We start from the raw sequence: 14,005 nt of genomic DNA, 5'->3' as shown, positions 1-14,005 counted from the left end.
AAAACCACATCATATTTTCTAAAAATGAGGTAATATTCGGTTATTAGGCACAATAGTTGATCTTCCGCATTTACGTTTTGAGGTGAATGCTATCGGTCTCGATAAACGAATATCATTTTCAACTGCATCATGAATGATTTTTAAATTAAATAAAGATCGAACTCCAAATTTCTAATTTTTAAATATAGGGTAATCAACTAGGTACCAATATTTGGGCGCTTGTAGGGGTGCTAATCCTTCCCCACGCGTAACTGACTCCCGAACCTGGTTTCTGAATTTTCGCATACCTCAAAACTCGATATTTTGATAAAAACAAAATATTTTATTAAAATCATCCGGTTTTTTTGTGTTCCAATCGCATCTCAAATGATTGGTGGCGACTCATCATATTTCTAAAACCTTTTCAAAGAGAAAAACCCCGAGTCGATATTAGTCTTTCCCCCTCCGGGCGAATAACGGTTATGACACGTATAAACTGGAACCATTTTATAACTTTTACTAGTCGGTGACTCAACAAAGTAATACTATATAGTCGGGAGACCATTTATATAATTTATAATTTTATTTAATTTAAAAATTAATAAAATTACTAATATTTAAATTAAAAAACGGACTATTATAATATTTTAGAATATTTAAATTCTCCATTCACACGCACTAGTGGTTGATATGCTGTTTTAGCCTTTCTCTTATATAAAAAAATAATATTTTAATATTAATATAATATTTCTATAAAATATTAATGTAGTATTATAATATTATTTTAATTAATATATCAATTATGAAAATATTTAAAGTATATTTATTAATAATTTTAATGTAATATTATTATTTCAGTAAATAATTACTATTATTATTTTAATAAAGTATATTATTCTCAATGTTTTTTCTTGTAAGATTATAAAAAATAATTTTTAATATTAGTATTGACTAAATTAATCTAATAATTAGAAATAATAATATCAATGTTTTATAACAAATAATATTATTTATTATATTTGATATTTATAATAAATAATTTTTATGAAAATTTATCAACCGTGAAAAATGATTTACACAACATGATGTATCATCCAAACACCATAAAATTATTTTCATAAATTATTTTTCAGAAAAAATATAATTTATTTTATGTAAATCACTTTTCAAGTAATTTATTTTACATAAATTATTTTTCACAAAATTTCAATTACAATATATCAAACAGATACTTAAGTCATTCCAGGATAATCACTTAGGCAGCAAAACACAAATATTGAAAAGAAAAATTATTCAAATAATTCAAACTTATAAAAATTCTTCTACGGTATTAATTTCTCAAGTTTCAAATGATGATTTGAAACCTGATTGCATGCATGAGTATATATAAGGCATATATTTAGCTCATGTTTTCTACGTGCATATTCATGCAATGGGGAAATAGAAGAATTTGCATGTATATTTTACATTTATTTAAGCTGCCATTTCTGTTTAAGAAACCTTTTCTACGAATAACTTAATTAATATAAATAATCTAATCAAGTACAGAAAGATCAAGAACAATAAAGATTCATACATGGATTGGACTATTTGTAGAATATGTACATTGTCAATAATAAAAAAATATTCTGAATAAATACTATATTATAATCAACCCAAGGTATTAAAAAGAAAATTACATGGATTATAATCACAATGGGAACTTATTAGTAATGTTTGAACCCTAAAAATTTGATAACATGTTGGAAGAGGCAAATTGAAGAGACTTTGGTCCCCCGTTCTACTTTGTAAACAAATACTGTAAAGGCATGAATAAGTACCAAACATAATGAAGGAGGCAAAATGGAATGAATTCCTTGCTTCCAAACAATCTCTAAGAGCATCTGCCCAAAGCATCCTTGAGTAAAAAGAAATATAGTGTTACGAGAACTTCAAATTTGATGTCTAAGGTAAATAGGGAGTTGGATAACATAACAAGGTGAAGAGCATAAGAGTGGTAGGAATCTTGGTTGAAGTTGAGAGAGCATGGGAGGCTTTTTCTGATAGATAATGGATTCCTTTAACCCAAGTCTAAAAATTCCTTCAAAACTCTATTAAATACGTGGAATAAGATTCTTGGCTTTTGCCCCTAGGGGCGAATATCAAGGATTCTCACCGATAGAAATAAAACAAAATTCCAGTGCCTAATTAATTCTAATGATATAGTTTCCAGGAAAGGTTGCTTCTTTCGAGTTATTCCTTGCACTGCATTTCAGTAATTGCGACAATAGTGAGTGTTATTGTGATTATTACGACTATCGTGTTTGTACAAAAATGATTTCAAACCGTATCTTTAATTACCACTATATAATAGCCAGTGCTTCAAATTGTGGTCCGAAAACGTGATAGCGCGTGTAAAATAGCGGTAGCGCCACCGTCCGAATTACCCGTTACACCCGCAATAGCGTCCAATAGCGCCCGCGATAGCCGTAATAGCGCCCGCTATGGCCGAAATCACGGTAAACACGAAATGACAAAAAACACGACCACAACCGCGATTTGAAACCTATAATACTCGCTACTCCACTAGCAGACCACTATTTAAACCCATATCATAATTATGGATGTAATAAATGTATATGGAGAAAGTAGGCGGGACAATATCACTTTATTGAGTGAGTGTGAATATTGGATCGGGAGAGGTTGTTCCATCAGTTTCAGTCCCAGATTCTATTCTATGTTTCTTTATAAAACCATGCTTGGGGCTCACCAAGGGAAGAACATTAAACCGAGAATGGGTATTCATAATGAGAGGCATTTGTTCCTGCAAGGTGGCCATGGAGATTCCGGTCTCGTACTTTCGACCGATGCCAAGCCAAGACTGAAATGGACAACTGATCTTCATGAGCGATTCATCGAAGCCGTTAACCAGCTTGGAGGAGCCGACAGTGAGTTGTACATCAACCAGTTACCTGAGTAAACCATATGCATATATATAAACTCTGATAATTGTATACTACTTATTTTCTCTGTATTTATTGCAGAGGCCACACCAAAAACAGTGATGAAACTAATGGGAATTCCAGGCCTGACCCTATACCATCTCAAAAGTCATCTTCAGGTAATTTATCAAACATCATCCCAAGATATCGAATTTTTTATATCTTCTTATCGTTTCCAATGCTTATAACAGACGAGTTCGAAAATATTGAATTTTCGATGATTATTATATCTGATATCTCTCCTTTTGGCTCCAGAAATACAGGCTTAGTAAAACTCTCAACGGACAAACTAATAATGGCTGCAACAAAATAGGTGCAGTTACAATGGCAGGCGAAAGAATATATGAAGTAAACAGCTCCCCCATGAATAAATTAAGTATTGGACCTCAGGTTAACAAGTAAGATGATAAATCTCCTTTGTTAAATTTTCATCCTATACGTATATGTATATATATTGAATTTGATGTTCATCAACCCAGAGGAATACAAATCGGGGAAGCGCTGCAAATGCAAATCGAAGTGCAGAGAAGGTTGCATGAGCAACTCGAGGTACAGCGACACTTACAGCTTCGTATCGAGGCCCAAGGGAAGTACTTACAGTCGGTGCTGGAGAAAGCTCAAGAGACTCTCCATAGACAGAATTTGGGCACCGTGGGGCTGGAAGCGGCCAAAGTTCAGCTTTCGGAGCTGGTGTCAAAAGTATCGAACCAATGCCTCAACTCGGCGTTCTCGGATTTGAAAGAGTTACAAGGTTTATACCGTCAATCAACACAACCGACTCCTGCCAACGATTGCTCGGCGAATAGTTGTTTGGTATCTTGTGAAGGGTCACTAAAGGATCAAGAACTACACGAAAACAATGGAATGTGTTTAAGAAGTTACACTACTAGTCACAAAGATCCATTGGTGCAACAGAAATCATCGGAAAGAAAAATGATCGACAACGAGTTTTTTGCAGACAGGAACTGCGGCGATTTATCGATGAGTGTGGGATTACAAGGAAGTTTTTCCGAGGGAAAATTCGGAAGAAACGAAAGGGTGGATTCAGTTAATAGATTGCCATACTTTGCGACAAAGCTGGATTTAAATGTTGACGAAGAACATAACCTAGGATCTTCAAGCTGCAAACAGTTTGATCTCAATGGTCTTAGTTGGAGCTGAAGATTGATCTTCAAGATTTCAGAATATAAATCCAATTTCAGAAAAACGCTCTTATTTATGATTCAAACATAAATCTAGATTGCTTCTTACATATCATTAGATATTTGGATTTAGATTATAGTTTTGTTTGTTTATCATGTATTGTTTAAGACAAGACTTTGATTAAGGAAACATAGCTGTTCAAAGACTTTGGTTTCATTTCTATAAGAAAACAAGTTAACATATCTTATAACTTAAATATTCTTTTTCATCTAAATAAATGCTATTGAAACATTATAGTCTATGAAAATAACTTTTTGAAATTATAATTATTAAATTGGATTTAAAAAAAACGCATTGTGTTTTTGAACCACTAGGAATGACAGACGAGTATAATTTCTTGGATTTTACACCGCAGTCGCTCTAATTGGGACAGAGGTGGATATAAGTTTAGTGGGTAGTGGGCGGGTGAGAATGTAAAAAGTCATATTCGTCGTAGGTAGTGGGTAGGTGATGGGTTTAAATCCTTACACGCTCCGCATCCGACCGTCCCACATCCGCCCACTCACTAATTATTTACCATATAAATTTTGGATCATTATGAATTTAAGTATAATTTCAAAGAATATTCTATAAATCTTAAGATTTTATAGGACATGACTTGTAATTTAACGAAATGTTAGGGTATATACTCAATTAATTCTTGGTTTATTTTATTATACTTCTTGGTGGATGTTTTCGTCTTATATTTTGTTACTTATGTAATCCGTGAGGTTGTTTCCAGGCAGGTGTGGATTAGTGTAGACGGGTACGATATGGGTTGTAGATATCTAGTTGGATAGTGTGTGAGGGAGGATTTGAGATTGTATTCATGTGAACAAGTATGAATTTAAAAATTTTACTCGTCGTAGTTAGGTGGTAAATATAAAAATATAAAAACATTATGTAAGTATAAGGACGAATATAATTAACTTCCCCGCCCTGTTACCATCCCATGGACAACGTTTTACCATTCTCTTATCAAGCATGACAGTAGGCTACACTCATACTTGACCATCACTTCCCAATTTTGGAAGATCTATCAATATAATTAACTTCTTACTTACCTTCTTGTTAAGCAAACTCATATGAAAAACATGCTGTATTTTTTTCTTTTAATATTTTGGTCATTTCATGCAATAAACTACTAACCCAATTCATTGTATCGCTTTGTAAGGTCCATAATACCGAATTATTGATTTGAGATTACTTACCAAGGACAATAAAGGTCGTATGTAAGCACTGACGGAGTCAGTATAGGACACCCAAAATTATTAAACGAATTTTTTATATATATAATATAAATAAAAATAAAATAAATTAATCAAATTGTACGTGATTATTTTTATTTATATTATATATATATATATATATATATATATATATATATATAAATATAAATACGTGGTTATTTTGTAAAGGTAAATGAATCAAAGTCTAGTCCATTATATGTCGACACAATAGTATAATTTTCAATTTAAAAGATTTAAAATATAATATTTTATTTGTATTTTTATTTATTTTAATTGATTAAATTTTAGGAAATCGATTAATTTTAAAAACGAGTATCACTCAGATTTTAGGAGGACGTCCTTTTATTTCCAAAAATCATAAAAATATATCCCATCAATTTTCTAATAAGACCATGTTACCTTTCTATTTGTGGAAATAAAAGTAAATATAATTCAAATATGAATGCATCAAAATATCGAATAAAGACATGAATAGAAAAGAATACATGACTTAATATATATTGTAATTAGAAAAAATCATTTATTTTGAAATATATAATTAAAATAATTCGTTAGAATATTCTTACGAAAATTTACTATGATTTAAAATATTTTTCTACCAATCAATCGGTCAAAAGGTATTATTTTTAAACTATTAGAAAATTATATGAATATACATATATAGGTGACATGATAATATACATATAATATTTAGAAATATACAATTTAACTATAGCAATAGCTAGTAACCTAAGTTAAAAACTATAATATATATGTATTAAAAAATGATAAGATTATCATATTCATCATTGCCTCTGTAATACCCGATTCGGATTAGTCACTCAATAGATCGGATACCGATATTATACCAAAAAAATATATAAGTTATATAATATACGTTTAAAATATACAAGTTATATTTAATATAAATATATAATTATATGTATTATAAAACATATGACATATGGATCCAAACGGAGCAAACGAAAATCAACATGCCACAATTAAAAATAAATAAAATGCTTATGAACATGGATCAAAATATAAAGGCTGCAAATCTAAGAGGGGAAAGTTAATAAGACAATAACTAAAAGGACAAAATGTAAAGCGCATAAAGTTAAAATATCAATTAAATTGAAGTGAATAAAAAGGTGTATATACATGATAAAATGGAGAAATGTAAAAGATAAACTAGACAAATGGTCACTAAAATTTAAATAAATTATCGTTTTACCTTATTGAACTTTCAAAAGTTAGAAATTAACCGTTATTGATTTATAATACTTGACATTAAAGCCGTTACAGTGGGTAATGGAAAGATGATATGACACATTAACTAGTTAATTTAGAAACTAATATGCCACACGAGACCGCCCATTTGACTTCTTGTTGACCATCATTTGAATTAAATTTAGGCAGGGGACTAGCTCTTGGGATTGTTTGTTCTTATTCCATGGCAATGCTTGGTAATAATATCGGTATAGAGTATTGTGGTGGCTCCGAATTTAGCCCATCTTTCTTCTCTTCCTTTTTGTCACCGCCATTATCAGTGGTGCTTATCAGCTCCGCATGCCCCATGCTCTTCCTTAGAAAACTTGTTAGTTGGTTTTAACTGATTTTCGGGTACGTGAGAGACCAACAACGATTTTCAACGACTTGGAGTTGGCTCCTGTAATTTGTAAACTTTTACAAATATCTTTGTGCAAGCAAAAGACGACAGAGGCAGATAATTTGAAAAATTTTATTTACTCTGATTAGTTTATAGAGCTTCCTCAGTTAGAGCCCTTCTCTTCCATTAATAAATAAGCTAAGCTCGATACCTATCATATCAGAGAATAATACTAATAATAATACCTACGAAGAAGAAGATGATTAGAAAAAATATGCAACACCACCACCACCTAGAAAGTGACTGATTGGAGAACCCTTAATAAGGTTTTTTCTTCACGATATAGTCATGAAGATAAATATAACAATGGTGATCAACAAGGAGTTGTCTCGATCTCAAGCTTTGATACTAATAATTGTAGCAACTCGGACATGGCGTTGTTGTTGTTGTTGAAAAGTAGTAGCGAAGAAGGAAACAAGTTCAAGAGGTTATTTAGTTCAAGTTCAGATTGTGATATTGGATTATGCATATTTGATATTTGATAAATGAAAGGAGATGAAAAAGAAACAAAGACGATGAAGAAAGCTTTTATCGCTTAATATTAATTTAAAATATTTAATGCATAATGAGACATATTTTTGTAAAAAAGAAAAAATGATTGTGAAATGAGTGAAGAAAGTCTCTCTAATGGAGCAATCATTTTACTCATTTTTAGCTTTATTTTTTTTGGCAACCAAACATAATATTAGCTAAGAAAAACATAGAATGAGCGGGTGGTGGCATCTGGGTGTGGGCTTAATGGGACCATGGTTCGTCTAGCATGGGCTGGGCAACGTAGCTCCTATCGGGGCATGCTAGCCTTTTTCTTCCCCATACCACACAGTAATAAAACTAGAACCCTCAAATAAGAACAACTAATACATTAATTTTCTTAAAATAATCACTTTCTAAATTATAATTAAGAGATAATTATATACTTTTTCAATATAATCAACAGTTAGTGCAACGGTTGACAAAAAACAAGGCATCCTTTTTTGGAAAACAATGATGCTTAATTGTAGCACCCTAATAAAGCAAAACCAAACCCCATGTTTAATGAACTTTTTACATACGAAAGATAAGGTAGAAAAATACCTTGATGAAGAGAATAAAGAGCATTCTAAGCTTTAACCAATAATAAATTTTAGAATTTCAACGTGAAAATAAAATAAAAAAGGGAAAATCTTTTTTTTTTTTTGGGAGGGGGAGCGTCGACTGAAATGATAGAACACTTTTTTTTAAATGGAAAAAAACATATTCTATACAACGATGTATGTATCGATAAAATTTGTTTAACATTGAAGGCATAGCCAAGATAGAAATCTTCACACATTCTTTGAAGCTGAAGCACTTTGACCTAATAAAAATGTATGAATTATTAGGTCAGAGCCACCGCTGAACCATTAGGTTCGCACTGCATGCTCTTGTATTTGAAATAGAAGTTGGTAAAGAATGTGTCGAAACGATTTTTAACGTGGTGAGACTTTGAAAACCGCATCATTTTTTATTTCCTCTTAATTGATTGATCTTTAATTAAGAACAATGTGATTTTAGAAAATCTCTCGTTTCGAAAATTTGGAAATTCCTTTACGATAAAAAAACAATACGGTACGAAGAGTCGCCACCAATCTTTGAATAGGGTGTGATTGGGCACCAAAAAACCTTGTCATTTTAAATAAAAATTAATTTAATTAAAACGAAAAATTTACGGTCTACGTTACCAAAATCTGGGTTCGGGAGTCGGTTACGCGTGGGGAAGGATTGACACCCCCACAGCACCCTAAATCGGTACCTAGTCGATTAATTAATGTCTTTGCAACAAAATTTACATATTCGAATTTAACTTGGTTTACGATCCCTTAAAACAACAAAATGCGATATTTATGATATTCAAAAGCAACAAAATAAATTAAATTAGGATTACCAAGCCATTAGAAAGATAAAGAATATTCGATTATTTAAAAATATCGAGACCAGATCTTTAGTTCAGTTCTTACGACCTTTTCTCGAAAAATTTAAATAGTCGAATATTTCCTTTTCTTTCGTTCCCAAATTTTACAGTGATAGATCTAAATTTAATTAGGCGTTACTGACGGGATACAATTTTAATTTTAAAATCGCCAAAACAACTCTCTAGTAAGTTAGGAGAAGACATTCCGACAGTTTTACATTAAAAGAGTTTTACTCTTAGTCCGATTATGTGATTAGGTTAAGTCATGCAAATGAGGCTAACATGCTTTAAACGTTAAACCTAAATATGTACATACTAACAACATGCTCAGAATACTATGTACATGCATACATTTAAAATAAATCTAAATTAGCCCTACAAACATGCATGAAAAATTAAACAAGTGGCTAAAATATAAAGAAAATAAACAGTGAGCTCTTTTCATAAAATGTCATTTCCAAGTACTGTAAACATAATATAACCAAAGTGCTACATAGGACTAAAATAAAAATTTCTGAAACTACACATACAATGTAAAAACAAAGCTAAAATAGCCATGATATGACACTGGACCAAAAGGAAACAAGCTAAAAATTATGAGGCGAAATTAACATTACAATAAAGCTCAATTTAGGGACCAAAATATAACATGTTGAACCTACTGGACCTCACACGTTATTACCCCAACCATCTCAAAACGCGGATTCCCCTCAGCTATCAAGACGCTGCCGTTTTGGTGGCTATCTAAACGACGCCGTTTTGGCGTTTTAATATATGATATCCTAGGGTAAGTTTGGAACCCTAACTTCATTCTCTTCTTAGCCCTAAACAGATGAACCCCTCGCCCCCAACCGTTTTCCATTTTCTCTCAAACTAAACCCCTTTTACAACCCTAAAAACCCAAGGCCTCCGCCGTTCAACGGCTCCGATGAGGAGCCACACAAGCCCCGATGATAACTCTAAGCAAACATCTACCTAAAACCAAACTTTAACCTGAGACTTAACCCCCAAACTCCTCAAAACCCATTCAGTTTCATCACCTGCTCACCCCCAAAACCCACAACGCCACTGTCACCACAGACTCCGGTGAGGAATCAAACTTATACCCAAGCTTGCCCAACCCTATCACATTAAGCTACAGTAACTTAAAAGCATTTAAATCTTACCCTCGATGACTCAACAAGGTTAGGATTTCAAGCGACGGTGGTGGTTCTGCTCTCCGACTAAGGAAGGTGATGGGGGTTTTTTGTTGCTTCGATCTTTATTCTCTGATTTGCTAATGGGTTTTTAGACTCTGGTGTGTTGGGTTAGTGGTTTTCTTGATGGTTGGTTTTCTGTTTGGTGATAATTGGTTCTCCCTCGATAAGTTCACGCACTATCTCGGGTTCTCTGTGCACGCTGGCTTGAGGCTCAAAGAGGACTGAGAGCCGTTGGATCTCGTCAGATCCAATGGTGGTAGCTTGGAGGCACTAGAATTTGGACTAAAAACCCTAGTGGTCCTTTGATCTGGATCGTTGGATGAGAAGCAGATCGCTGCGGATGGGCACTGGTGACAGGAAACCCTAACGGGTTTAGGGCTTCTTCAGTTGGGCTGAAAAATTGGACTGCTGGGTACCAGGCTTGGGCTGCTATTTCATTTAGGCCTGCTTGTTTTTTTTTTTTGTGTTTGGGCTGAATCTAATAGCCATTTGTAATTAGAGCTGTAACAAAAATAAATAAAACATTAGTTGTTATTTATTTATTTATACATATATATATATAAGTACTAATATTTATATATACTCATATATAGAATATGCAACCCCCATGAAAATCAAGTTAATTATAACTCCAACTAATACCAACTGATAAACTTAATAAAAATCGAAAAAGAAGATAATTAAAGATATAAACATATCAATTCAAAAGACACCCCGAACAAAATGAGCATCTATAGTTGCCCTTCTTTGCTCATTGTCGTCTGACGAGAATAGAGAAAAGATCAAGAGATGATTAAATTTGTCCAGATTAATCCGCTCCCTCTTTCTTTAAGGTGAGTGAGACTTGAAAATCTTCTAAAAACGGGTCCGCTCCCCATTCTTTCAGGGAGTATAAGACTTGAACAATCTTCTGAAAACAGGTTCACTCCCTCTTTCTTTAGGGAGTATAGAACTCGAACAATCTTCTGCAAACGGGTCTGCTCTCTATTCCTTCATAGAGTATGAGACTCGAACAATCTTCAACAATCGGGTTTGCTCCCTATTTTTTCAGAGAGTATAAGACTCGAACAATCTTCAACAATCGTGTCCACTCCCTATTCCTTCAGATAGTATAAGACTCAAACAATCTTCAACAATCGTGTCTGCTCCCTATTCTTTTAGAGAGTATAAGACTCAAACAATCTTCAACAATCGTGTCCGGTCCCTATTCCTTCAGAGAGTATAAGACTCGATCAATCTTCATCAATTGTGTCTGCTCCCTATTCTTTCAGAGAGTATAAGACTCAAACAATCTTCAACAATCATGTCTGTTATTCCTTCAGAGAGTATAAGACTCGAACAATCTTCAACAATCGTGTTTGCTCCCTATTTCTTCAGAGAGTATAAGACTCAGTCAATCTTCAACAATCGTGTCTGCTCCCTATTCCTTCAGAGAGTATAAGACTCGAAATATCTTCAACAATCGTGTCTGCTCCCTATTCCTTCAGAGAGTATAAGACTCGAATAATCTTCAACAATCGTGTCTGTTTCCTATTCTTTCAGAGAGTATAAGACTCGAACAATCTTCAACAATCGTGTCTTCTCCCTATTCCTTCAGAGAGTATAAGACTCGAGCAATCTTCAACAATTGTGTCTGCTCCCTATTCCTTCAGAAAGTATAAGACTCAAACAATCTTCAACAATCGTGTCAGCTCTCTATTCCTTCAGAGAGTATAAGACTCAAACAATCTTTAACAAACGTGTATGCTCCCTATTCCTTCAGAGAGTATAAGACTCAAACAATCTTCAACAATTGTGTCTGCTCTCTATTCCTTTAGAGAGTATAAGACTCGAATAATCTTCAACAATCGTGTCTGCTCCCTATTCCTTTAGAGAGTATAAGACTCGACGAATCTTCAACAATCATGTCCGCTCCCTATTCCTTCAGAGAGTATAAGACTCGAACAATCTTGATGCTTCAATCTCCTCAATCTTCAATTATCATTGGGAAACTTGTAAATATTTAAGTCTTCATGCAATGTCATGATCCTATTCATGCCTAAAATGTATGCAAGTATGTTATTCAATGCATTTTCTTCTTTGAAGGAACACCATCTCCTTTGATTTCAATGGAACTCAGTTTCATCTCGGGCATAGAACATTTGACCAGTTCACCCCAGTTAACAATCTCAATACCATAACCTTCGGCTTGACATGGCTTTGACTTTTTTCTTTCTTGAAACCTTCTAGTATCCATGACAACTTCTTGATAAATGACAATCTATTTGGTTCATCTATTAATGACTGGGATTTTCTATGAATCCCAAGGTTTTAGCTTCCCACAACCATACAAGCTTACATGTTAAAACCATTGTTAGCTTCAGAATACATGCATTTTCCAAAACCTTTTGCATAACAATATAAAATGATCTCATGTAGCATAAGTTAAGCTATGCATTTTAACTTTTTCCAAAATTAGATGCTTGTAGAAGGGAAATTGAAAAGGCAAAATGTCTCTTTATTTATATAAATGCAGAGAAATTTTAGGCAACTACATGGCAAACTTTTGATTTGAAAAACAAAAGGATAGGCATCCTCAAATATCAATAATGCAAATGCTTTTGAACTGGCACGCCGTTAGAATGACTCGAGTGTAGCTTCTGTCAAAAAGATCTCCAAAATTGTGATGATGCCTAAGAGTGTGAAACTATCTATGAACTCCCAAATCTCCCATTATTGGATGCCCTAAACCAGTATTGAATCTCATATGCATTCAATTTCTCCCCTGGTTGCTTCCATCGAGACTCATTAATCTTTGGTCTCAATCCTGGTCACCAACTGCTATTGATGTTACCCATGTCAGGAGCTATTTCTACTTCCAAAAACAATTCAGATCCTCCACCATGCATGAACTCTGAATTTAAAACTCTGCCTTTTATGGGTTTTCAACTCGATACCTCCTTTGGTTGCAAGTTGCCCTTTTTGAGTTTTCATCTTGATCCCTCCTTTTTTGCTTCATTTTTTCTTTTTCTTTTTTTATTCATTCTTTCCGTCCTTTCTTTTTTTTCATTTTTTCTTTTTTCATTTTTTCATTTTTTCATTTCATTTTTTTTATCTTCAAGCAAAATACCTCTTAACTGCGTCAGAATTCACTGGATAGGGTAATTCTGACCTATTCATCTCAGTTAAGACTAGAGCTCCCCCAGAAAAGGTTTTCTTGACAATATAGGGTCCCTCCCAATTGAGCATCCATTTCCCTCGGAAATCCGTTTGAATAGGTAATATCCTCCTAAGCACCATTTTTCCATCGTAGAATTCTCGAGGGCGAACTTTCTTATCGTGTGCTTGTATCATCCGCTTTTGGTACATCTGACCATGACAAATAGCTTTTAATCTCTTTTCCTCAATCAAATTCAATTGGTCGTATCTGGCATGCACCCATTCTTTCTCATTTAGCTTCACCTCCGATAAAACCCGGAGCGAGGGAATTTCCACTTCAATAGGGAGGACAACTTCCATCCCATAGACTAAAGAAAATAGAGTTATCCCAGTTGACGTTCGTACAGAAGTTCGATAGGAAAACAAAGAAAATGACAACTTCTCGTGCCAATCTTTATAAGTCTCGGTCATATTCTCTATAAGCCTCTTAATGTTCTTATTAGCCACCTCCACTGCCCCATTCATCTTTGGGCAATAAACAGTAGAATTGTGATGCTTTATCTTGAATTGCTCACATACAGATTTCATCATCTTGTTATTTAAGTTCAATGCGTTGCCAGAGATAATCCTCTCCAGTAAGCCATATCTACAGATGATTTTCTTCTTTAAAAACTTACATACTGTGGATTGGGTAACAT

At 33.5% G+C, this 14,005-nt stretch overlaps 1 protein-coding gene across 1 annotated transcript; it reads left to right on the top strand.

Annotated features, from left to right (window-relative positions):
• The first annotated feature begins 2,651 nt into the window (after window positions 1–2,651).
• On the top strand, window positions 2,652–4,283 carry LOC120144497 (myb-related protein 2-like). The gene is made up of 4 exons (XM_039158537.1): window positions 2,652–2,906; window positions 3,003–3,079; window positions 3,216–3,358; window positions 3,440–4,283. Exons 1-4 carry the CDS (start codon window positions 2,696–2,698, stop codon window positions 4,119–4,121), a joined length of 1,113 nt encoding a protein of 370 aa, XP_039014468.1. The 5' UTR covers window positions 2,652–2,695; the 3' UTR covers window positions 4,122–4,283.
• The last annotated feature ends 9,722 nt before the right edge of the window (window positions 4,284–14,005 follow it).

This window comes from Hibiscus syriacus, unplaced genomic scaffold (assembly GCF_006381635.1).
Source record: "Hibiscus syriacus cultivar Baekdansim isolate YM2019G1 unplaced genomic scaffold, ASM638163v2 tig00110890_pilon, whole genome shotgun sequence".
Classification (NCBI taxonomy): Eukaryota; Viridiplantae; Streptophyta; class Magnoliopsida; order Malvales; family Malvaceae; genus Hibiscus; species Hibiscus syriacus.
This window is presented reverse-complemented; position numbering and strand designations above follow the sequence as displayed.